Source organism: Stomoxys calcitrans, chromosome 5 (genome assembly GCF_963082655.1).
Source record: "Stomoxys calcitrans chromosome 5, idStoCalc2.1, whole genome shotgun sequence".
Classification (NCBI taxonomy): domain Eukaryota; kingdom Metazoa; phylum Arthropoda; class Insecta; order Diptera; family Muscidae; genus Stomoxys; species Stomoxys calcitrans.
In genome coordinates, this window is record NC_081556.1 from 58762861 (window position 1) to 58790363 (window position 27503).

General features: G+C 38.4%; 1 protein-coding gene across 41 annotated transcripts in view; it reads right to left on the bottom strand.

Moving 5' to 3' along the window:
• Positions 1–27503, bottom strand: part of LOC106087979 (microtubule-actin cross-linking factor 1) — a 332047-nt gene that overhangs the window by 67834 nt on the left and 236710 nt on the right. For 35 of the 41 annotated variants that reach the window (XM_059368766.1, XM_059368767.1, XM_059368741.1 and 32 more), the window contains 5 exons: positions 24609–25527; positions 23437–24067; positions 19938–20073; positions 18507–18590; positions 17566–17787 (listed from right to left, as the gene is read on the bottom strand). In XM_059368766.1, coding sequence (XP_059224749.1) covers positions 17566–17787; positions 18507–18590; positions 19938–20073; positions 23437–24067; positions 24609–25527 — 1992 coding nt within the window. Of the gene's footprint in view, positions 1–1509; positions 1967–17565; positions 17788–18506; positions 18591–19937; positions 20074–23436; positions 24068–24608; positions 25528–27503 lie in introns of those variants that run through there. The other 6 variants (XM_059368765.1, XM_059368771.1, XM_059368769.1 and 3 more) reach the window with 3 other exon arrangements.

The following is a 27503-nucleotide window of genomic DNA, read 5'->3' on the forward strand; positions in this document are numbered from 1 at the left end:
AGACGAATATATGGGAGCTAAATCCAAACCGATTCCACTAATTCCAAAAGGCTTCGTCTTTAGGCAGAAAAAAAATACCTGTGATAAAAAAATAATGTCACCTGTTCTTTGTACACATATTTACAGGGACATCCGATTCGAAATAATTCTGAGACGATCTGTTATTATATCCTAACCTAATAGTGGTAAGTAAATTTTGTATTCCTACCGTATTACTCAAAGCCTATTAATCCGCCGGCAATATTTTAATCCTTCATCGATATGGTGAAATTTTCCAAGTGATTTCATATTAGTTATAGGGTCCATTATATTTGTATATATAATTTTAAGTAATGTTGGGAATTTCATTTCTTATTACGGTTCAAACATGGCATTTCTGATAAATTTTTGCCGGCGAAATTAGGTTTTTTTTATATTAAGTTTATCTATGTTAGATCTTTTGATATGCAAGATAATTCCCAGAAAAAAACATTAAAATAATTTTTTAACGTGAATTACTACTACTCATCGAACAGCGGGAGCGATAAAGCCCATGGTGATTTTTTCTGAAAAATTTGTAATTTGTTAGCTGAACAACAATAATGTAAAAGAATGTCGACTCGACTCACACATGTAGACTAGTGAATTTCAATATTGTAAAGCGTCATACACATTGCTACACTTGTAATAATTTTTAAAATTGTATAAACAGCTGTTTTGGGCAACGTTTCGAAACAGATTCACTTTTCTTAGCAGAGCAATGTGTTAAAAATACTTCAAGGTTAGGCCGATGGTAGACAAATATTCGGGCAAAGACGATTAAATAAGATGATGTACATATGAAGTCACAAAAACATCGTGGCATTTCGTGGTGCTACGCTCCACTCAACACAACTCAAAATAAATCTAATCCAATGCCAATTTGTTGTTGTTTTAGTTTGAGTTCGTTAGAATTATTCATTGGCATATAGTATGCGGAGGACAAAAACAAAAAAAAACATAACAAATTGCTAAGGAATTTGAAGAAATATCTCAAGTTTTGTTGGGTTAGCATTCACGTACACAGAAAATTGTTAACTAGCCATTTAGAAGCCCGCAGAAATGTCAAAACAATATGTAAATTTATTTTTTATAAATTTTTTTTTGTATTTCGTGCAAAAGGTTTACGCGTCCGTCGCCACATTTCATGAATATTGAATGTGGGTTTTTTGAGGCGAAATTGATTCGGTTTATTTAAGAATTCATCAGAGAGTGTTTGCTAAGAACAAAAAAAATTAAATATTGATAAATAATGGAACACCAATGACAACAAACGAAATTGTGGAGACAACAAAATAGAAAATAGACATTTGTTTAATCAATGACATCATGGTGACATTTATACCAAATGGCGTATACGTAACGAAGGATTCCATAACAAAGGAGTTGCAGCTCAACACCCATACGCACCCATTAACGTAAACACTTTGTTTTTTTTTGCGTAGAAAAAATAAAAATTAAAAAAATTGGTTTCAATTAACACACACATACACAGGTTTAAAAGCGAACACTGTTTATTGGTATTTCATTTATAATTCACACTTCATTTCATGCATGGCTGACTGGCTGGTTATTTGGCTCAGTGAAGAATGCTTCTCTGTTTAGTCATTTTCTTTTATTTTCGTTGGTTCCTCTTTGGTTGTTTCTATTTCATCGATGACAAACCAGCAGGGCCGTCGCAATGACAGACAAATGAAATAATTTCTTATTATTAGTTATATAGTTTAACTATATAGGTATTTCTTGTTTTATTTTTATTTTTTTGCTAATAATATTCAAAATTTTCAATTTTTCATTTGCTCTCTCTCATCTGCGGGGAGAGGGAGCCGAGGAAAAGCACACACAAAACACACAAACGACAAATGTACACGTATTTGGCAGTAGAAAATAATTAAGAACGCAACGTCGTTACACAACCACGTCGGTATTCAGACTGACTGAAAAATTGGCAATTTTGGGGCCTCTGTTAGTTTTCAAACAGCAGAGCACCGCCTGTCTACATAGCCAAGCACCTAGCACGAAACTAGCAGGAGCAGCGTAAATAAAGCTTTTGTGTGTTTTACTTTCACACAGACCGACAAGAAGCGATGCGGAAAAAACAGAGAACAACAGCATGGCAGAATAGACTGCAAAGTTATTTTGAAAGCAACACCATGTGAAGCAGCAGTAGCAGTTAGATGTTAAGTTAACAGTTAGTCTTAATTGGCGGCTCTCTCAAACACTGCCTCTCTCTCTCTCTCTAATTACGATTTGTGTCGCCGCTATCGTGGGAGAATGGTGGATGGAACGTGGAAGAAGAAAAAAAAAACAATTATAAAAAATGCCGGTTGCTCTCCGTGCGTTTGGCTTAGAGACCTGTTATTGTTTTCGTATTCTCTTGCATTGTTAGATGTTTTTGACAATTCAACTATTAGCCATTTTTTGGTCTTTCTTTTGTCAATGAGAAGAAGGAAGCATTTTATGCTGCTGTTGTGAGATAGTACGTCATGGCTGTTCTTGTTTGTATTCTTATTGTTGTTGCTGTTTCATAATAAACAATTATGGTTGTGATGTAGGTACGTGAAATAAAAATCAAAACAGGTTGGCGGTTTCAACTCATAGATCTTTTATAGTTTCAATGTTTGTTATTTAACACGTATGCACACACACACACACACCGCATACAATCTAACCCTTCTAAGCCAGTATAATTTGCTACGTTTTATATCTCACTTTTTGTTGCCGCTTTGAAATTGCCAAATATATGATGTCATTTCAAAGAAAACATTCTTGTTTAAGACTAATTATCTCTTTAACTATCGACTTTAACAGTTATTAGCCTAGCAATCCTCTGTTTCGGCTTTACTATTCTTGTCATCTTTTGTAATCAAGTCGAGCCTAATCTGGCTGCCATGAAAGTAAAACCAATGGAATTTGCATATATTTAAGGCTTAATAAGTTGTTTTTTATTTTTCATTGACCCTTTTTATAGGTTGTCACGTATGACGACAACAAATAGAAAATATTTGAAAGACACACATTTTAATAAAAATGTAATGTAATGTCCATAATACTTTTACTTTTCCATTCAAATTACAATTATGATATTCAATGAATAGTTTTCGAAATATGGATGAATGGTGTGTGTTGCTGATGCTAAATGTAGATCAATGACGCCAGCAAAGGAGGGGTTGCCCACTGCTGAACCTTTTTTTAATGATGTTCTCGCCAGGCCTCGAACCCTGGCGTTCGGCGTCATAGGTGGACATGTTAACCTCTGAGCTACGGTGGCCTTCACACATGCCTTAACTTTTTAAAAAGGATTTTTATTTTGCTTTCTATTCTTAATAGAAGCAAAATCAAAGGTTTTTGGTTTCAGCTGGACAAAGAAATCCAACAACGAGTTTGCTTGTAATTAGTGATTCATCTTACTTCTTCAGCTTAGGGAAAGCTCATTTGTTAACTGATTTCGCTAAAAATGTGGAGTTGCACTAGACCTATAGGCAGAAATGGTAACCCACGTGTTGAAGCCACTTCAACAGCGAACAACTCCAGACAATAAGATTATTTTAACAGCGCCATCTGCAGCATTTTGTAGAATGTTACATAAATTAAATTGGCAACACCACAACAAATCATCATGATGATCTATCATCTGTTTTTTTGCTGGCATCTGTCATGGTCCCTAGTCATCAATAAATCTTGCATTGAAACAAAAAGCTAAAACTTTATTCTCTTTTTTTAAGTTCCCCCATATTGGGGCGAACTTTAACACTACACAAAAAAAGGAATTATTGAAAAGTGGCACATAGTAGTAGAAAAGTTGCCCAAGAACCTAAAAAGTGTCGTATATAGGGCACAAACTTCTCACATATTAATGAGTGCTGTCCGATTCAAGTTAAAGCTCAATCATAAGGGACCTAATTTTAATAGCCGGTCCACAATGACGTGCGCAGGGCGACATGTCTTTTTTGGAAGAAGTATTTTTTAAATGACTACTAAGTCATTCACATGGCTAATACCTCACAAATATCGCCAGCATTTAGAAGGGATAACCACCGCTGAAAAATTCGCTGACAGACAAGGTAACTTTTGCGTCACGGCGGCATATAGCAGCACAGTAAAATATATATTAATAAACCTATCTGAATGACATTTGGTGTGATTGTTCATGTACCAATTTCAGGCATATTTTACTTAAAAATAAAATTGGGAGATCAGATTATATGTATATTAGACCGTCCCATGCTATATAGGGGATTTTTTTTGCAAAAAGGGGAATTTTTTCCCCTCTTTGATATAATAAGTAAAATACGAAATATTAAGGGGTTCGGATAAAGATAACCTATGCCGACATGACGTCCAAATTTGGAACCAGTACTTTTAAAGGAAACCAGACTCAGAACTTCTTCCTGATTCGACTTAACCGTATCCGTCTGTCTGCGTATCCTTTCTGAACCATTTGTCCGTCTGCTTTTTTTTTTGTAATGAGTGTGGATACTGCTCATACCCAACCAGAATGAAATTTTTCACATTTTTTTAGCCCAAGGACAAGCATTATGAATTTTAGCAAAATTCGGTTCAAATTTAGATATAAGTCTCATATACAGTGGAGGTCATATAATTAGGGACACAGTGTTTAATTTCGAAAAATCTACTTTTATTCAAGTTAAATAATAAAAATATTTTTCATTGGTAATCCCAATGAATAATCCCAATAATATAAAAAGGCTAGGAAATATTTCGTTCATTTTTTGCCTGCACATTGGAGCTGGCAAACTATGGATGGCGTTATGGATACTATTTAAAGTTTAATTTTTGCTTAAATATCGATAGTTTTTAACACTATCGATCATATCGATAACATTTAAATTTTTGTATTGAAATGTACCTTTTTTATATCCTACAGCACCACTGTGGTACAAGGTACTTAGTGCATTTGTTAGCCTGGCAGGAGGCCCAAGCCCGGCAAGACAAGTTATGCGACACCAAAGGCCTACAGACCCATAAGGCTTACGTCGTTTCTACTCAAATCCATGGAACGTATTGTGGACACCATGATAAAGACTAGGACATCCAGCGAACTGCTCAAATACAAACAGCATGCCTATGTCAAGGAAAGGTCGGTGGAGACTGCCCTGCACGAGGTTGTGCGTAAAAATAGAAGAATGCTTCAATGCCAAAACGTACATTCTGGCGGTATGCATTGACATCGAGGGGGCTTTTAACAATGTGCGGACCGACACACTAATCCAATCCTTAGACTAGTACCGGTCGGACCCGGTGCTTAGAGACTGGATAAACCATATGCTAAGGAATAGTTGGATAAATTGTGTGTCCCATGGCATACATATAAGGGAGAAAGTGGCACAGGGCACGCCACAGGGGGGCGTTTTATCGCACTGGAGACTACTCTAGATATCCGACCCATTAACAAACAGATTAAGTGTGAGGCAGCCACTACGGCTATGAGACTTAAGGCGATGGGAGAATGGATTGAGGATGGGAGCTGCTCATACCATCGCGTTATAATCGAAGCGACGATAGGAAACCTGGAAGGAAGTGGAGAGGTTTCCGATTGGATACCTGAGATGAACCTTGAAGTCGAGTGCGACGCACTGCTGTCATCGGCACAGTCTTGACGGATCCCTAGTATTGCCATCTGGAAGATCATGTTACACGGATGGATCAAAGCTAGAGGACAAAGTGGGCCTGGGGGTCTACATTAAGAACCCAGGGAATAAGATCTGTTTTAGACTGCCTGACCATAATATAGTCTTGCAGGCGGAGATCCGGGCGATCACGGAATGCGTGAAGTAGTGTGGTGCTAACGCGAGGACGTCAAGTGTGAACATCTTTACCGACAGTAAAAACAACCAGGACGGTAAGGTCAACAACAATCTTGCATTGTAAGAAGGAGATTAACGCCTTCTCTGAGGATGGGAAAATCCGCATCGTTTGGGTGCCGGGCCTTAACGGGATAAGGGGAAATTAAAGGGCAGACGAATGCGCATGCAACATTGTGCAACAGCGAAACGGTCGGTAGGACGGCAAAAATCCTATGGGAGGATCCAGATCGTGAGAAGACGAGGCTATTACGGAAAGGAAGTAAGAGGAAGGTCAGTATAGCTATTGGTATCATAACGGATCAAAAAAAAAAAAAAACGTGGAGGGTATGCGTTATGATAAAAAAACCCTTTTTTTGGGACACTCTAATGTTTTTGCACTTTACCTATTTATGAACCTATCTGGGTGGTATTAAGCGTAATTTTAACGTTTCAAATTATCGAACAAAGTATCAAATCGGACAAAAATTACAGCTCCAAAAGTTCAAACAAGTAAAATCGAGACATTGGTTTATATGTTTGGGGCGTTACCTATTTGTGGTAACGCCTTAGATGATATTTAGTTTATCTCATCCCGTTTTATTAGCATGTCAATCATGGAATATTTTACATACATTATACATTATTTGAGGTCTTTAAATTAAATTGTTTGCGATTTTATTGAATTAACCTTGAATTTAAGGGCAACAATAACAGAAATATGCAAATTAAAAAACAAAAAAAACACTCCATTTTGTTTAGGTTTGTTTGTTGATTATCTTACAAAAAAAAAACACAAACGCACACACACACACTGAGCGCCTTTTGTGCCGGTGTCATAAGGTCGTGTCCGTGAGTAAATGATCGGTCGGTCAGCTGATGACATCAGTCGACTGAATACAGTACGACTACACGACTACAGGCATTTGGTTCGTATAGGCAGCAACAGACTTCTCAAAGAGTTACACACATGTGTACGCTTCAATGAGTGTCTGGCAATGCTGTCATCAAATGGGAAAAAGAGCGAGCGTTTATGATTAATCGCCAAGATTTGACAGTGTATAAAAAGATTAATCTGAACTTTTCTGCTCCAATATATTACGCTGTTATCGGTAACAAGAGGAACAACAACAATATTATAAACAACATCCAATATCAATGATTATGCAGATTGTCTACCGCTGTCGGGTAGGTAGAAACGAAATGAGATACTAGACAGATACCTCGATACCAATTAAACTTGAGTTTTGCCTACACGTTTTCAAAGGTTGTTCTTTTTTTTATTTTTCGCTTTTTATTATTGCATTATTCGCAGAAAAGCGGTATCACTAATCAAAGTATTAAAATCAAGATCTAGTAAAATTATTCAGATACATTAGAGTGCTCAAGACGCAAACATCGATGAAAGATTGTTAAAGTAAAATTTATAAAAGGGTTGAGTGCACAAACTAAATATGTCTATAATTTTATAAATATTATGAAATATGAGGATGGATTCATATATATTTAAGATTCAAATTCAACATTTTGGAAAGGGCAAGAAACTCTGGCCCTATGCACGTGCAAGAGAGCTGGGGTTTAAATCATGTGTCCTGTACTATGATATATTGCAGCTGTCAGACCTATAATGCCATATGGTGTTGCAGTCTGGTAGAAGGCGTTTTTAAAGTCCAACTACTGGTCATTACTCAGCCGCATCCAAATGATGACTTGTTTGTTCATCACAGCCGTACTAAGAGCGACACCATCTGAAGCACTGAATTTAATGATTATGGAGAGACTAATTGCTGCCACCATTTCTGGGAGGCAACGAAAACTGTGGACGTTGGAGAAGAAGGGACTGTAAAACATCCGCTGTGTGTGTGTGTGTTCCGCGCTTGCAGTCAGAAGGAGTTGCATTTGTTCGATTTAGCGGATGTGGACATTTGCAAGTTTTTGGGCTTTTTAAAGCGATCTGGATGGTTCAACGGTAGGAACTAGAAGTCATCTTCCTTCTTCTGTTCCTGTGGTATCACAATGGACGAAAACGTCTAGGTGAATCTGATGGCAGACTGCCACTTAAATGCAAATTTTGCCCATGAACATTCCACTACCAAGTCCGAGTCCAAACGGCGTGCCGCAGTGTGACGCCACTTTGGAGAGAAGTTTTACATGGCATTGTACTTCACAAATGTTGCCAGCATTAGGAAGGGAAAACCACCGCTGAAAATTTTTCTGATGGTCTCGCCAGGATTCGAACCCAGGCGTTCAGCGTCATAGGCGGACATGCTAACCTCTGCGCTACGGTCCACTGCCACCTAACCTATATATTGAAAACACTGGCAAGGAGCATAGAAATAACAAAGGATATAAATTTCTCTCAAAATTTGAAAGAAATAAAAGAAAGAAAGATTCACTTATTGTAAGTTAAAACTGTCGAAACCCTGTATATGTACTTACGTGCGCGAAAAAAAATGGATATATAGAAAATGCAAACAGCATGACATTGAGAGCAGAATTCTGCTTGCGGCATGTACATAGACAACTCCCTTTTATCTATGCGAACTTAAAATTCATTCTCTAAATATTATGTATCTATGGTCTTTTTATTGGCAGAAATTGAAAAAGGAAAATGGGAGCCCATAACAAGAAATCCCCATGGTTTTTTATATGCTTGCATAAGAATTGATTTCTGTAGGCCTCAAGATGTCAAATCGAGAGATCTGTTTATAAAGGACCTACATCAGGTTGTGCACCAATTGGAGGAAGAAGTCATCGTGCGAAATTTCAGCCAAATATACACACTTTGTGAGGCCTTAGACGAATGTTTCGAGGAGCTAGGGTATAAAAACGGAAATCCGATTACTTGTGCGATATTCGACAAGTACAATAGAGGGAAGCTGAGATGAAATGTTACTAAGCTCCCATTTTATATCTGCCAAACTGGAAAAGACCGCTACATGATATTTGTTTTTTTGGAAAAGACAGCTACATGACATTTGTCTTATATATACGCTACGTCGTCTTTTAGGGATAAGGCATTGCTGGTAGTAAATGTTCTGCTCGTCCAACTATGACGTTTTCCCGAAACATCAATTTAGTGCCCGAACTGATAAAGCAAGACCATCTACTTCAAGAAAGTGGTTTCGATGGGCGTTAGCATAACATGTATTGATAGAACGTTGCATGTTCATTAGTTTTTTGCTTGTTGGATTCCTAATACTTTGCCGACTTTGCTAGTAGGCCAGTATTAACAGACAGGCTTTAAAAAACTAAAACGAAACGGTGGGATTTCAAGTTTCAATCATCTTTATAGCACAGTTTTATGCGTTAAAAACTTTTAAAATTTTCAGAGCAAATGGAGAAGCGTGTTTTAACATAAATGTAAAACAACATTTATTCTGGGTTGAAAATTAAATTTCAGTTCATAAATCACTAGTTTTCATAAAACAAAAAAAAAAAAACGAGTAAAAGCGTGATAGGCTCAGCCGAATCTTATGTACCCTTCACTATGGATTGCATTTATCGAGTTCTTTTCCCGATAACTCCTTTTGGGCAAACAAAGGATAAAAAAGAATTGCTATGCTATTGGAGCTATAACAAGTTAATGTATTGTAGACCATAGTAGAAGTCATTGTTTAAGATTTTAGCTAATTCGAACATGAAGTAAAATAGGTAGATCGGTTTATATGGGAGCTGTATCAGGCTACAGACTGATTCAGACCATATTTGACACATATGTTGAAGGTAATGGGGGAAGCCGTTTTACAAAATTTCGAATAATAATTGCGCCCTCTAGAGGATCAAGAAGTCAAGACTCCCGATCGGTTTATATGACAGCTATATCAGATATGGTTTATATGACAGCTATATGGACCGTTTTGAACCATACTTGGCAGAGTTTTTGTAAGTCATAACAAAACACGTCATCGAAAATTTCAGCCAAATCGGATAAGAATTGTGCCTTCTAGAGGCTCTAGAAGTCAAGACCCCGGATCGGTTTATATGAAAGCAATATCAGGTTATGAAACGATTTCAAACGTACTTAGAACAGTTGTTGGGAATCATAACAAAACACCTCATGCAAAATTTTAGCCAAATCGGATAAGAATTGCGCCCTCTAGTTGCTCAAGAAGTCAAGATCCATGATCGGTTTATATGGCGGCTATATGAAAACATGGACTAATATGACCCATTTACAATCCCAACCAACCCACACTAATAAAAAGTATTTGTGCAAAATTACAAGCAAAATACTAAATGTCACGACAATCAAGAATATATATACGTTAACGGGTCTTAGGAATGACGAATTAGTGTAACCCCATCCTATGGTGGAGGGTATAAAAAAACAAGTAAAAGCGTTCTAAGTTCGGCCGGGCCGAATCTTATACACCCTCCACCTTGGATAGCATTTGTCAAGTTCTTTGAATGACTTTTTCAAATAGAAAAACACCAGTCATAGAAAAATTTCAGACAAATCGAATTTCGAATAATAATTGCGCCCTCCAGAGGCTCAAAAAGTCAAACTGGGAAGTCGGTTTATATGGCAGCTATATCGGGTTATATACCAAATTAGACCATACTTGGAACAGTTGTTGGAAGTCATATCAAAACGATATATTCAAAGTCAAGATCCCAAATCGGTTTATATGGCGGCTATATCAGGATATGGACTAATGTAGACCATACTTGACACAGTTGTAGGAAATCAAATTAAACCACTTCATACAAAATTTCGGCCAAATCGGATAAGAATTGCGCCCTCTAGAAGCTCAAGAAGTCCAGACCCAAGATCGGTTTATATGGCAGCTATAGCAGGTTATCAACCGATTTCAACCATACTTAGCACAGTTGTTAGACGTCACAACGATACACGTCATGCCAAATTTCAGCCAAACCGAATAAGAATTGCACCCTCTAGTGGCTCAAGAAGTCAAGATCCATGATCGGACTGAAGATAAATAATATCTGTTATTCGAAACCGCATGCGAGGCCTTCTACACGGGGAGAATTAAAAAAAAATATATGAGCGCTATATCAAAACATGGACTGATATGACCCATTTACAATACCAACCGACCTACACTAATAAGAAGTATTTGTGCAAAATTTCAAGCATCTATCTTTATCCCTTCAAAAGTTAGCGTACTTTCGACCAACAGACGTACGGACGGACATGACTAGATCGACTTAAAATGTCACGACAATCAAGAATATATATACTTTATGGGGTCTAACGACGAATATTTCGAGGAGTTACAAATGGAATGACGAAATTAGTGAACCCCCATCCTATGGTGGTGATAATAAATAAAAAAAAAAATTGTTATCGTTAGCAAAAACTCTGCCCCGATTCCTTAGGTAGGGCTCCTCATTGTTTATCAGTTGAAATAAAGTTTATAGACAAGCTTGCGTATAATTCTAAAATATTTCATATTGATTGTGTATTCAAATATGAAACAATATTTATTATTTATTCAACTATCACAACTAGCCAGGTTAATGACGACGACTACAACAACGCATTGCCGCTATATGATGTTATATTTTATTTTTAGAGTAATTGCGTCGGAGTCGGCCACCACAGTATAGATAATTCATTGCCAGCCAGATTTGACTGAAGTTAAATAATATACTCATAAAAATCTGTTATTCGAAACCGCATGCGAGGCCTTCTACACGGGGAGAATAAAAAAAAACTCATTGCCTGCTTGTCATTCGGAATTGGAATTGCAATTGATTCAATAGATCAATGCTTTCAATAAACAATTGCAATCAATTCATATTCTTCTTTAATCCCCCAAAGCATGGGAGAACCCGAAAAATGTACATGGTACGTTAGAAATTCAAATTCTGGCATTAAGCTCCCCTGACAATGCTGGGTGGCAATGGTGTTTTGCTGTGATGAATGATCCCATGTGTCACATGCTGCCCGACCGGCTACACGGTTGTGCAGTCATGAATTATTTTTATTCTAAAAGTGCGTTTCAAGTTCTTAGAACAGTTTGCCAAGTTAAAAATCCAACTGGCTATGTTTTATTTTTGGCTGACAGTGGCTTGTTGTTATTAATTATATAATTTGAGCATTTATGTGGACATTTGAAATCATTGGCTGATTGTTGTTGTGTTTTACTGTTATTGGGTAAACAACTGGTTTGCAAATACCTATTGCAATAAAGTAAGCTCTTGACAGGTTTACCTCCCGCGCGTTCTCTCTATCTCTCATGGTTGAAATTCGCCAATTTTCAATAAAAACCATTAAATAGATTAGTCCATAGTTCGCTACGAAGCAGTAGCACACATTCGAGCAGGAAATGGAGTATCTTTTGGGTTTCTAGAAAACCTTTACTAATATCTTTCAATCTCCTTTGAATAAAATGGCTTATCATTAGCTAATGGTGATTTCGAACTACTTTTTCAACCAATTTATAATGTAAATAAGCTGGTGATCGAGAATAAGGCGTGTGTTTCAGAATTTAATGAGCGTGTTGACCAAAAAACAAAACAGTCACTTTTCTCCTCAACAGGCCCCAGCTTAGATGGGAGGGTATTTGCGATTCTTTTCAGCCGGCTCCGATCTAATAAACAAAATCTGACTTCTATGCTTATTTTGCATACATTAAAAAAATTCGTTTATTATGCTCGAAATCAGTGTCTATTAAATCAGTTTTATACGAAACGAAAACCAGTTTTTATTTTGTTTTTTTACTATTCGCCATACCAGCTGCAAAAAAGATTCGCAAACACTTAAGGAACAATTTAAATTTTTTAATTAACATTTTTCCTTCATGGAGTGGAGTGATTTAAATATTCTCCATATTGGTATTGTTTGCCACTCAAAAATGTTTTAATTTGGAAATTTGTTAAAAAAACACACACACACACACTAACACAAATGCTTTGAATGTGGGAATAGGAATTTTAAAATGTTGTCGACTGTTTTGTATAACGCGAATTATTATTACGTGACTTTTTGGAAGAGATACATAGGCATAGAGAACTATGTAATATGGAGTAATGAGTTGTTGAAGTCGACAATATTTGAAACTCGTTTGGGATTCAAAAATGTAATTGAGTCATCGTACTTAATATATACACTCACAAAAAAGAAATATAATGTTTACTTATAAACTACCTTTGAGACAAATGTACTTAGTTTAGTACAAAGGGGCTTATAACCATTGACTGGGCAGTATCATTGGATACGGAAAATTTATTCTCTGGTTCTACTCCGAATATTAGAGATTTTTCGATTTGGTTCAGGCTCTTATGAACGATCAATACTCGATTTATTGTAAAGAAAGTCGTAATCAAACTATAGAATCTTACAAGATGCCCTCTCCCTAAAAAGAAAAAAACTTTTACACTCAGCCTATACGTTCAAAGGACAAGTGTATGTGAAGCGTGATCCCACGACGTTCCGGTATGCATTGTAAATTCTGATGCTTTAAATGGGTTTCGTCATACTAATCAAACACAAAATCCTACTACTAACATCATCTCATAAACTAAATACAACTAATCTCATGTAATTTTTATTATCCTCTATTTAGTTCATTTGTCATGCGTGTCTTACATTTTTATTATAGTATCTTATCATTCATCAAAATTAATTTATCTTCATTCATAACATTTATCATCTTCCGAGTTGCTGAGGATTTTCAATACTAGAGATGCAACGGCGAATATGATCAGGATATTGTCCAGGGAACATAATGGATTAAATATCTGTCATATTAATGCCAAAGCTTGAATAACAAGCCTAACGAATTCAAGATGATTTTTGAGAACACTGACATTGATATAGTGTGTATTCATCTTTGGGGATATTTTGTGCATAGAGCTGATATATTACGTCGTGGAGGCGGCACCGCTCTGTATGTGAGAAACTACCTGAATACTCAGTTATGTATAAAGTCCAACCCAGGTGGGCCACTTGAGTATGTTTTTGTTGAGGTGTCTGCTGCCGGTAACAAGCTCCTAGTGGGGTGCGTTTTTAGACCGAACAACCGTACGGATACGCGAGATTTTTTCTCTGCCCTTTGCTTACTCAGACATTGTGGTTGCTGGGGACTTCAACGGGTTTGACATTTGAAATGTCTTGCTTGGGGCTTTTGCCTGTCAATTCAACAATTCCCACGCATTTTTCTGCATCCTCCAGCACGCTTCTCGATTTGTTCTTTGTGGACAGTGACTCCCCGTGGGGTCACCTGGGCTAGCTGCCTAAAAAGCTTTTGAAGGTAGTGAGCATGCATTTGCCTGAAATCTACATGTCTATCTTATAGTAATCCATAAATAACATAGTTGAGGCGCTGGCTCGAAAACCAGAAGAAAAACGAAGAAATAGAAAAACGGAATCCGCGGGCGATGCACGCAAAGCGAGTCTGCACCTGGAATATCCGAGCCCTATACAGAGAAGGTGCAGTAAACGCACTGACGGGTGTAAAAGTCGAAAGATTGAGAGAGGAGTCACGCCAACACTGAAAGGTGACGCATTGCACTATAGCTTCTATGACACGATACATGAATTTAACTATGGATTTGTACTTATTGGGACACTGAAACACTTTGTCTCCAGATTTACTCTGGTAGATGAGAGTCAATCTACAATCCGCATACATGCCAATTTTTTTCATTACTCTTATATGTATCCATGCCACGACAGAAGACAAGGAGATTTAAGTACCAAGATAAGAAGGGTAATATATTAGGCCAAACGCTTGCAAATTTTGCACAACGGAACGTCTGGTAATGGGTTAAGGCTAAGAGATTTCGCGCGTCAACAGATTTCAACATCGTGATATACTCAAGGCTATATGGTTGTTCACCGATCAGGCAGAGAGAATACAAATTGATCACATTGTAATAGATGGAAGACATTCATGCAGCATGTTTACAGCTGCGTTGCGTAACGAGATACGTACGATCTGATACTCCACTGAAGCTGGACGTATAAAAGTTGCAAACGCATAAGACGGCAACGGCATTCTCCATTCGACTGACCCAATTGCTTGTGCTCTTTGTGCCGATGAAATTACCATTAAATATTCCGCGAAATCGGAATTTCCTTAATATTCTGCTGGAGAAGATTATACGAGTTGTAGATGTGAATAGGCATGGTATATAATAAGTCGGCTAACGGAAGCAGTAACTGTAGCCTTTGAAAAGTTAGGAGAAGAGTCAGTTAAAGTGGGCTTGGCAGTAAATAGACATAAAACAAAGTGGAAGTGGAACTATAACGATGATAAAGTCATCACATTTATCTATTTCGGCATTGCCATAAACGAAACGAATGAACTAAGACGAATAATAATACTTTAAAAAAAGCAGCCAGTTTTGGAGCAAAATCTTCTCTCGAAAGACAAGCATTACATTATACAGGGTTTTTTTTTCAGGGACGCTACAAAAGTAGGCCGACGCCATATTTTTTTGCAGCTCTTTTGACATTTCTCTTCAGAAAGGTTTGCCATTTCTTGATGAGAAGATATACGAGCAAACAACGTGTCGAAATTATTAAAATTTACTACTGAGCAACAACTTGAAAATAATTCGAATTTTCATCGAAAAATCTTCTTCAGCGATGAGGCTCATTTCTGGCTGAATGGCTTCGTCAATAATGAAATATACGTTATTGGTCAGACAGCAATCCTCAAGTACTCCACGAGTCATCAATGCATCCCGAACAAATTACGGTTTGGTGCGGTTTATGGGATGGTGGCGTCATTGGGCCATACTTCTTCCACTATGATCAAGACTGGAACTCTACTGTGAATGGGAATAGCTACCGTTCAATGATAACAGGATATTTTTGGCCCCAATTGGATGATATGGACTTGGAGGACATGTGGTTCCAACAGCTTGGTGCCACAAGCCACACAGTCACAATCAATTTATTGGAAACCAAGTTTGAAGAACGTATTTTCTCATGAAATGGTCCAGTCGATTGGCCGCCTCAGTCGTGCGATTTGATGTCTTAAGACTATTTCCTGTGGGGCTACTTCAAGTCTATGGTCCATGCCAATAAGCGAGCCAAACCAGCGACGATCGATGAACTTCGTACGAATATCAAACGCGATTTATGCCTGAAAACCGTCCAAAAAAGGACAGCGCCACAAGTCACACAGCAAATGTCACAATCAACTTATCGGAAACCAAGTTTGAAGAACGTGTTATCCCACAAAATGGTCCAGTCGATTGGCCGCCTCAGTCGTGCGATTTGATGTCTTAAGACTATTTCCTGTGTGGCTACTTCAAGTCTATGGTCCATGCCAATAAGCGAGCCAAACCAGCGACGATCGATGAACTTTGTACGAATATCGAACTCGAAATTGCAGCAGTATCGGCCGATTTATGCCTGAAACCGTCCAAAAAAGGACAGCGCCACAAGTCACGCAACAAATGTCACAATCAACTTATCGGAAGCCTAGTTTGGAGGTGTTATCTCACGAAATGGTCCAGTTGATTGGCCACCTCAGTCGTGCGATTCGTTGTCGTAAGACTCTTTCCTGTGGGGCTACTTCAAGTCTATGGTCTATGCCAATGAGCCAGCAAACCAGCGACGATCAATGAACTTCGTACGAATATCAAACGTGAAATTGCAGCAGTATCGGCCGATTTATGTCTGAAAACCGCCCAAAATTGGGTTCAGCGATTGGACTTCTGTGGTAGCCATGCAAAAAAAAAAAAACCAATTTCATACATAAAGGCATCGAGCGTACTTTCACAGAAATAAAGAATTTCATTGATATCTTTTGTGGCGCTCTTATACTATACATACTAACTGAATGTTGGCCTACATACTGCATTGGTCACAAGAAAGTATCGAGATTTATGATAGTCAAAAACCCTAATGGAGCTTCTTTAATATTTTCTTTTCTTTTACTTTCTTTGCCAGTGCCTTGTTTTATGTCAAAGTAAACATGATACTGGGTTCTGTTTTCTTTCAGGCATTAGAAGAACTGAGAGGCCTAAATTCGTGCAGCATCAAGGAATTGGCCTTTCCATTCTGGTGGCACCAGAAACTACGTTAACGAACTGTTAGCTTTGTGAAGAGTATTTATCGGAAGGAGAAACACAACTAAGGTCTTGGCATCATTCTCCGGCAACCGAACCTAGGTTAGGTAAGAGTGGCAGTCCTTTACAAACTCACTGGGACAATTTAAGGCCCATTGTGATACCTCAGGAGCGACAGACCAAGGCTTCTGGTGGGAATCGAACCCACGATCCCTGCACTGGCAATCCAAGCACGCTACCAACTCGGCTACTGGGGCACCGTACCGAGATTTTGAACCGAACCTAATGTTTCATTCTTTCTTCGGGTAGGCTAAAAGAATCCAAGAATATGAAATCGAATAAAGTTTTCGATTTTCCTGGAATAAATTTCCATTTTTAATGCTGCATATTATCTAGTGGTCAATTGACATGATATTTGCCAAATCCAGCAAAACCACCTATGGCTCAATGTTTAACTCTTGTTCAAATTTACAGACCAAAGAGCGACTACAAACTAAATACTATAACCAGACAACTATTGATTATGTTTTACAAATTGCTGCGGATATAATATTTCTAAAAGACATAAGGTTGCGACAATTTGAGAATTATACCTCTGATCATAGAAATTATTGAGTTTTTCAAACATTATACTTAATGTTGTTTTCTCTTAAAAAAAAAACTCATCTGAAACTTTTAGCACACACTTCTCGTTAGGCATTTGAGAAAAATATATATAAAGTTGATTAGAAAGAAAAGGGAAACTTACCAAACCATCGCTACCATTGACTTCAATAGCCGTCTTTAGACGCTGCGATAATTGTTCCAATAGTCGATCGTATTTCGTATTTAGTATGTCCAAACGTTGACTGTAATACTGTGTGGCACCGGGATCACTATCCGCCGGACGTAGATCTCGACGGGGCGGCGAAAATGAAGGACGAACTTCCAGCAACCAGTCGATGAAGCGCATACATTTACCATCGTAAATCTATTCAAGTCGACGATTCGGTGGCCGCATTTGGGCGATGGGATTTTTGGTAATCGTGGTTTATGGTTTGTTTGAGGGGTTAATGTTAAGTTAAATTCGTTGGGTTACGTTAGTAAAGATTGATATTATTTATAGATATTGGGTAGGTTGTATATATATATATATATATATGTGTGTAGGTAGATATTTATGTATGTCGGCATATGTATGTATGTAGAAGGTAAGTAAAACATTACAAATTAGAATAAGTTTTTGATTTTTGTATACAAAGTTCTAATAATATTTAGTGCTTTTTATTATTACGGCAATTTACGGTCGTTAGTTCGATCGATAATTGCTTAGAATTCTGAAGTTATTGACGCATCACCTTTGAAACCCGATTACAATGATTATTTTCCATGATGGAATTGTTTGGTTGGTTGATTTTTGATTTTGGTTTAAGTTACGATTAGATTGTTTGGCTTTTGATTTTTGTTGTTGTTGTTGTGGTTTAAGAAAAAGCATTAAATATACCTTGGTTTCAATTGGACTACTACACAGAAAATGGACCAAATAGAGACAATGGCTCTCGTTTCGAAATGCTCTTACCCAAAACATTTCGAAATGTACCAAAACAGAAATAGTAGGACAGAGAGTTTAAATGAAGTAGAAGAAGTAGGGTGTTGTGGGTGCTTCTCTTTTTGAGGAAAGGAAAGATTTGATGTAGTTTTATCATTTACCTTAGCTTCCCTTATCAATTTGCCTCCAGCCAAGTTGACATTTTCGATTTTGGGTTTTCGTTCGATAGCAGCTCCCAGCAATTTCTTTGGGTTTGTTAGGTTTTAGTCATGGTTTGGTCCGTTGATGGTGCGCGCGCAAAGTGTTTTCCAAGCCATGGTGACCATGGTTGGAAGTTGGGATTATTATTATTTTTTTTTTGTTTTTGTTTTCATTTTCATTGATAAGTGTTTTTGTGGAGATTTTGTGTGTTTGTTTTGGGTATTTTTTTTTTTGTTTTTTAATTTTTGTGGGTGAAAATATAAAAAATTAGACAAAAATACAATTAGTTCAACAATTGGCTACAAAAGTAGTTTAGTGCAACAATATTAAAAAAAAAAAAACAAAAATCAATTTGAAGAAATAAAAGAAAAAACTACAAACAAAACATCTACTGGAATAAAGTTGGGTTTTGTAATCATTTTGAGCTTTTTACATGGAAAGATTGTGTATCAAGTCTGGAATTTCGGCTTCCTAATGTGTGGTTTGTGTAGGTGGTTGGGTGGCTGTTGATTTTGGTTAATGTCTTGGGAATATGTATTTTGTGTGTGCGTTATGTTTTTTCTATCTATGTGTGAAGAAGAGTGTTTTGTGTTTGTGTGTGGGTTTTTGTGATTTTTTGCAGTGTATCACAACAGAGGCTCAATCAATATTTGTTTCAACTCTATGTCGTCTAAGACGTTTAACTACTACCCACAACCCCACCAAATACAAGTGTTTTCATTAATTAATTAGACATTCTCTACGTTCGTGGTTTTCGTTTTCCACAACTTTGAAGTCAAATTCTACGCAAATGTTCTGATGTATGTATGTATGTATTGATTGATTGATTGATACGTATAACTTCATGTACAGCACAGACAACGGACACATTTGGTTGTTGTGGGACAAAAAACACACACAAAATATTTATAAAAATTACATCATTTATACATCAAAATTTATGAACGAAAAAATCACAACAATTATACAATACGTACATACTGGGCATAGGGATGCTAGGAAAAGGACAATTGAACAACACACAAGTATTTAACCAACACCAATAAAATTTGTTTTCGATTCGCAAGAACTGAAAAATGGCACTCATCCAAATTGGATTAGGAAAAGTTTCAACTATTTTTTTTTTATCATATATATTTATAGTATATATACTTTGTGTTTTCATTCATCACAAGGGAATTGCTCGCAATCAAAAAGGAAGGATCCAGTGAGACTTAAACAAAACAGGGGGAAATAAACTTGTAAAAATTTTAATTTCATTTGACCTTCCGGCTAACTAAAATCCTACCAAAAGAGAAAATAAAACAAGGATTTCTCCCAGATCTAACTCCTAAAACTAGAACAAATCATATTGCCAAGTAAGGGACTGAGGGCCCACCACATATACTTACATCCAATTCGTATGCTGAGGTTGCCGTTGGCATGGCTGACAGTCTCTCAGTTGTGCCATCTACCCATGATTCTTCGACTTGTACGCTTGATTGCAGATTCTTCATAAGGCCGATGGCGTTCTCGCATGAACGCATTCTGTAAAAGGAGAAAACAAAATTATCGTAACCCATATACAAAGCAAGTGTTATAACACATCTATATCGTCAACACCCCATGAAGAATAACCAAAAATGGCTTAACTTTTAATGGTGTCAACAATTTTCAATAAATGAGTGTAGGAGGTGTTTAAGTGCAACCAATAATTGTTCTAATTTAACAGGTAAACAACTTCAAAAATCACTGAAGTATAACCGTTGTTTGATGAAGGTGTGAATTGGGAATGAAAATGTTAGAACATGGAAGTCAGGCGTGAAACTACAATACAAACAACAAAATTGTTTTCTTCAAATCAAGTTTTAAAGAATTGCATTCTGAAATTAAGGTTTACTACACTTAGTTTTAAGACTCTAGAGAGGTTGAAAGAAACATATCTTAGGACAAAGATGCCTGTAGATCGGCTGTCTCGGCAACAACATGCATATGTTGTTGTTGTTGTAGCAGTGTGTTGTACACTGAGGCGACAGCCCTTGCCGATAAAGGACTTCATCGGGTCAATCTGGTACGCACAACGGCTTACTATCTCATAGTAAGGGCAAGTCCACTGAATCAGCCCTTCACGACCTAGTCGGCTACACAGAGGGTTATCTCGCATTCCACAGGGCAAACAGGGGCCAATGAGTGCAGTCTGATTCAAGTTTAAGCTCAATGATAAGGGGCCTCCTTTTTATAGACGAGTCCGAACGGCGTGCCGCAGTGTGAAGCCCCTTTGGAGAAGTTTTACATGGCATAGTACCTCACAAATGTTGCCAGCATTAGGAGGGGAAAACCACCACTGAACATTTTTTCTGATGGTCTCGTCAGGATTCGAACCCAGGCGTTCAGCGTCATAGGCGGACATGCTTAGCTCTGCGCTGCGGTGGCCTCGAAGGAATATACAATGGCAGCATTTCTTGACATTGAAGGTGCTCTAAATAATGTAAAACCAACGTCAATCATGAAGGAGTTGGAGTTTCTAGGCATCAACTCTACAGTAAGAAAGTTTATTAATAGCGTACTTACTAAATGATGCATAATGATCTGGCATCTGTAGATCTTAAAAGATGGGTCAGCAGTGCAACACCTCGGGGAGGTGTACTGTCTTCTCTACTCTGGCATATAGCCATTAGCAATATATTAGTGTCTCTGGTAGAAAAATTTGTTAAAGTGGTCGCGTATGCTTTTGAAGTGGCTATTGCCATTAGGCAAAAGTTTCTCGGCACTCTTAGAGATATACTCAAGAAGCGAAGGGGGCTACCGAAAGCGGTCTAGGCCTAAATCCGTGCAAGACAAAACTATATCTTTTCAGCAGGAGATACAAGTTACCTACAGAGGCAGTTGTCTCCTTGGGAGGAGAAAATTTACTGACAGCGCAATGGATGGTTGTTTTGCAGGACAGGAAATTGGACTTCAAGTCCAACATTTTGGATAGAGCAAGAAAGCCAATGCTTGCTTATGCTTATGTTCCTGCGAGAGAGATATTGGCCAAAGTTGGGGGTGTTACGAACTGGATAGATACTGAAGTTGTCAGACCTATAAAGCAGTGGTGACCAAAATGACAATTTTCTTTACGCTAGATTTCATACTGAATTCACACGTACACTTATGCTCTTTGTTCCAGTCGTTGTTCGGGTAGCAACGCTTGGGTGTACGCATAATTTTTGTTAAAACACTCGGCGAAATAACATGTTGCTCTCAACATTTAAGTCAACGGGAAAAAAAATGATATTCCAATGATACGACTTTCAGAGCATAGTATGAATGTGATATAATTTGGGAACAAATCCCTATGAAGCCGCACCATCCTTCCAACGGATACATAAGCCGGCTGAACTTGAATTAAGGGTATATAAGGGTAGAAAACGTATCGGTATCGGCAGATGCAGTCGCCTCAATTCCCACAGAGCTAGGATTGATGCCGACGTGCAAGATGTATGTCCCGATTGTAACCAGGGACCGCACGATACACGTCACCTGTTTAACTGACCGGCCAGACCCACTCGACTCAGACCCAGATCCCTGTGGATGCACCCCATCAAGCAGAATCAAGCAGACGAAAGATAGGACACAATAAACTGATACAACAACAACAACAACGTATCGGTTAATACTATTTCGAAATACGCGTGTGGTGAATAATGAGTTGAATGTGATGGTCGATGGAGAAATGATTCCGACCATCAAGTGTCCCAAAATACTTGGCGTCACATTTGACAGCTGTTACACATTCTCCCCATATGCCACAGAAATTTGCGATAAAATCAAAAGTAGGTACAAGGTCCGCAATTCACTTGCCGGCAGCACCTAGGGTGCTGACAAAGAACCTTGTTGAGCACGTACACAACAATTGGCCGGTTATGCAGCCCAAGTGTGGTTTCGTCAGCTCTGTGACACACAGTGGAATAAGGTTCAGATCTGTCAGAATGCCGCTATTCGTACTGCGACGTGTTGTGTCCTGAGTTCTTATGTGGACCACCTCTATCAGGAGACAAAGATTATTTACGCGCGAAGACATGACTACATGCTGTCTTATGGGCTGTTATGGCAGACATGATATATATCCACTGCCCAGAACCCTTAAGATAGACCTACATGATTTAGCAGTACAAAAGGGCACCTCTAGACCAAGCGACATATCAAGCGAATGTAAACACGGTAGTAGATGCGGTGAATAGCTACCGGGTGAATGTAATACTAGGACCTCAAACGGATTTTTTTGCTGAGATTTTTGAGCACTATCCATTTGGAAATCGGACCATAAACGAAGATTTGGCAGACCCAACAAATTTTCCAAATACCGAAATGACCAACTTTAAGGGCCTGGCAAAAGACGACCGGACAACTAGTGCCACTCACCACCCTAAAAACGGTATTTTGAGTAGAGATCACATCTGATATTAATATTCGACATCAAATGGGGTTCGTCTCTATCAGAAGGCATGCCTCTGCCATTGCACAGTTAATCATTTTTGGTCGGTAGAGAAGTAGCGATCTCTATAGCCTGTCAATGCACTTTGCAACACCACATTTTGCCTAACTTTTTAAAATGGATTTTCTTTTGCATTTTTATTCTATTCTCTAGTAACAGAACCAAAAACCATCTCCCCAAGCAGGACAAATAGTAAAATCACTATAATTGAAAAAAAAATGAATCAATTTTAAGACTTTTTATAGTCAGAAGTTAGCCAAATGTTAGTCTCCACAAAAAGATGGAAGCAATTTAAATGTAGAATTATTCGCATATTAAGAACTACCATTTCTTGCTGTTTCATTGTAAAATGAGAATTGATTTACACTAAACACACAAACATCTAACAACAGATTTTGTTGCAATCACTTAACCAATTTGTTGCGAATACATACCTTTCTGCCAATTGGTTGCAAATCGAACTCCAACGAGTATTCAAACGTTCGACATTAGCATGTAAACGTTTCAAATCACCCAAAACCTTCGTGGGCACTCCCATGCGTCCCAATTGATCCGCAGCATCGGTCATCTTGTCCATTTGCGGCTGCTGCTGTGTTATCAAATCTTGCATGTGTGTCAACTGTTTGAAAACCATTTCCAGGCGTTCGGGTGTCGATGGCAGATCCTGGTGTTTGGCTAGTTGATTTTCGATTTCCGATATAAAATGCTCATTATCCTCTAGGCCAGCCAGAGATGCTTCCAGCAGTTTCAAACGGTCCTTGTGTAAATTGCTCAAGGTATTCAATTCCTTCCACAATATCATTAAATTGTCCAGACTCTTTTTGAGCGCTGGCGTTTTTAGGGCAATTGTGCGGAATGTCTCTTGCAAGTGCTGTAATTCGGGCTCCAACAACTGAAGACGTCGCTCGTAATCGGAATGGATTTCCAAAACATGTTCCAAAGAATCCAAATCCCTGGGCAAAGGAGCACTGATGATCTGCTCCAGCTCACGGGCCATATCTTCCAGTTTGCCCTTGATAGTTATGCATTCTTCAGTGAATATGCGGCTGGCCTGTTTACTTTCCTCTGCACAAAAAAAAAACAGAACAAACAAAAGATTTACTAGAAGGAAGTGTTGAAAATTGTCTGGATAGAAATTCAATTTAAATGAGCTATAAATTAATAAATGACCCTTTTTTTGGCAGTACCCCTTGTTTTGCGACTAGCGAACAGGTTTTTCATTTTGTTTTGTAACTTTTTTCTTCAACCACACTAGAAGTACTGACCACTGACATGGATGATGATTGAGAACTTTTCGACCGATGTTCATGATTGTAGCGCATAAATGTTGTGTGGCCAGATGTTTAGCTGACAATTCATTCTTTAATTAAATCTTAATTGAAATGTTATTCAGTCGTAAAAAATAGCCCACGTCAGCACCTTGTGCGACTTTTGGCACAAGAGAGCATTCATGTGCAATTGTGATCAAGTGCGTGATGACGATAGCAATGAAAATGCCACAAGTCTAGCCATAGACAAAAACTGACACCCACAGGCTTTGGCAATGTTCAGACAGACCTTTTCTTAATTATACCACATTGAAAGTTTTTAATTCTAACAAAATTACCTTCTGCTCTTGCCCTCTTTTCGAATTCGTCAAACAAACGATTGACCTCATCCATTTCGCGCTTCAAACGCCTTAGCTGTGGATCATTGGGATCGCCTTCACTCAGCAGTTTATCGGCATCATCATTTAATGCCCTGCGTATGGCAGTGCGCTGTTCGGGTCCCATGGCCAAGAATTGCTCAAAGTCCCAATCCTTGACAACGCGGATTGTGGCAAAAATCATATTTTGTCTCAAGCGTAAATGTTTCTTTTGCCAAAGACTGACAGAACGGTCGAACAGACGCTTCAGACGCTCGGCAGCATCAATGGCCTCCTTGTCCGGCGGTGGCATTAATAAGCAAGCACTTGGCACTAGGCCTTCTTGGCCCTTGGTGGTACGCACCCGCCATTTGACGCGTCCCGAGTTGTCCATTAGAGTGCACGTTTCTCCCTTTTCGACTGGAATTTGACCTTGCTGATTGTAGGCACATATGGCCTGGACGGGACTTTGACGATTCACTGGCTGACGTCGTTTGTTTAAAGGTACAATAGTTTGCGCACGAAGTTGGAGGGTGGCCACGGTATCGCCGAAGGCATTCAATTCCTCGCGCAGATCCTGCATGCCACGCAGCAAAGTTTCACCCTGATCCAGCCCAAATTCTGATTTCGAATACTCGCTGTTTAGGATTTCATCACGTTTACTTAGCCACTGTTCGGCATCCTTGATTTCTGCAAAGAATTGATGATATTCCGTGGCATGTTTCAAATGCACCTCCAAACACAAAGTCAATTGCAACAGCCAAGCCCACTGCTGCTGCAGGGCGGTCAAGTGAGCTTCAATGCACTTGGAGGCGGGATGGTGTTGATTGAGCAGCGTTTCTCCACGATCGAGTATTGTGCCAAAGTGTAATTCACGTTTTTCCAATTCGGACATCAGGTTCTGTAAAAGGTAAAAGGCATTCGAATTAAAAACGCTTGCTTATCACGAACGCCCCATCACAGTACATGTGCAGGTTAATATGTGGCATAAAATGAAGAAGGACAAAATGTTGGATTGGACTCATACATTGTCATAAACTCATTTTCGGCCATTTTGGGGCTTCGAAATAGTGTATAAAAAATGAATGTAAGATTATTAAAGCTACGTGGTGACAATAATTTTTAAAATTTCCCCTTCATATGGCATTTAAATAAAAGACATATTCAACAACTACTAAACTTAGCATGCTAGTGTTGCAGTTTTTATCATAACTGCTAATATTTTTTTTTTTTTGATTTTTTAACTTCTTATTAATACGTTACATATAAAATGAAAAAAAAATCATAATTTATAACTTCGGCAAATAAAACATATGGCTCTTCTACTGCCTTCTTGATCCATTAGGCGGAGATCCGAGCCGATCATGGAATGCCTAAACAGGTATAGTACTAACCTGCAGTTGTGAACGTGCTCAAGGATAGTCAAATGACTATTGGGACTATAACAGGGTGGTTGAATAAAAAAACAAATACGTGGCAGGACATGGACGAGAGACGTGCAAGTGACACAAACCCTATGCGGGAATACAGACCAGGACAGGAGGAGCGAGATACTGAGGGAAATCACAAAGAAGATCAGTACGGGTCACATAGGGTTAGAAGCGCACCTCAACAAGACAGTTGCGGCTATCGAGCCTCTATGCGGGGCATGTGGAGAAGACGACGAAACAATCCATCTCAAAGAGCATGCAAAAATCTTTGGCTATTAAGCTCAATTCGAGAGAGAAAATAAAGAAATCATGAACATGAAATCCAGGGCTGCGGAGTTGAGCAATTTTGACTCGACTCCTACTCCAGACAAACATCGACTCTGATTCCAAAGTCGACTCCGGGCACTTAAAAATGCTATGTTTTATACCCACACTAAAGAAGGGGGGTGAGGTGCTCCAATCTAGGCAATATGGGTATCAAATGAAAGGTAGAGGCGAGTAGAATATGTAAAAAAAAAAGGAAAAGCGTGCTTAGTTCGGCCTGGTCGAATCTTACATACCCTCCACCATAGACCACACTTGTCAAGTTCCTTACCCAATATCTCTTTATAGACAAACAAAGGATAATGGGTAAAAACTGCCATGCCGTTGGAGCCACATCACGTTATGGAACGATTCGGGCCATACTTAGTTTGGATGTTAGAGACCATAGTAGAAGTCATTGAGCAAAATTTCGGCCAAACCGGATTTAAGGCGTTAAAGAATTAATATCGGGAGATCGATTTATATGGGAGCTATATGAGATTATAAACCGATGCAGGTCATATTTGGCACACGTGTTGAAGGTTGTAGGAGAAGTCGTTGTACAAAATCAGATTAGAATTGAGCTCTCTACAGGCCCAAGTAATGTAATCGGGAGCCATATCAGGTTATGAACCGAATCAAAAGATTTCATGCAAAATTTTTACAAAATCGGATTATAAATGCACTCTCTACAGGCCCAAGAAGTCAAAATCCGAGATCGGTTTGTAGGGTAGCTATATCAAGTTATGAACCGATTTTCAACATACCCAGCAAAGTTATTAGAAGTCAGAACAAAACACTTTATAGGAATTGCGCCGAATAGAGGCTCAAAAAGGCAAGATCCGAGATAGGTTTATATATGGAAGCTATATCAAAACATGGACCGATGTGGCCCATTTACAATCCCAACCGACCGCCACTAGTTGTTTTTATTGTTGTTGTAGGTCATTGTGCAAAATTTCAAGTGCCTAGCTTCACTACTTTTAAAGTTAGAGTGCTTTCGACAGACAGACGAACGGACGGAAAAGGCTACATTGACTCAGAATGTCAAGACGATCACGAATATACAGTGGCACAGATAAGTAATGAGGATAAACCAAATCGAATAAATTTTGACTATTTTTAACACGGGTGACCATGGTAA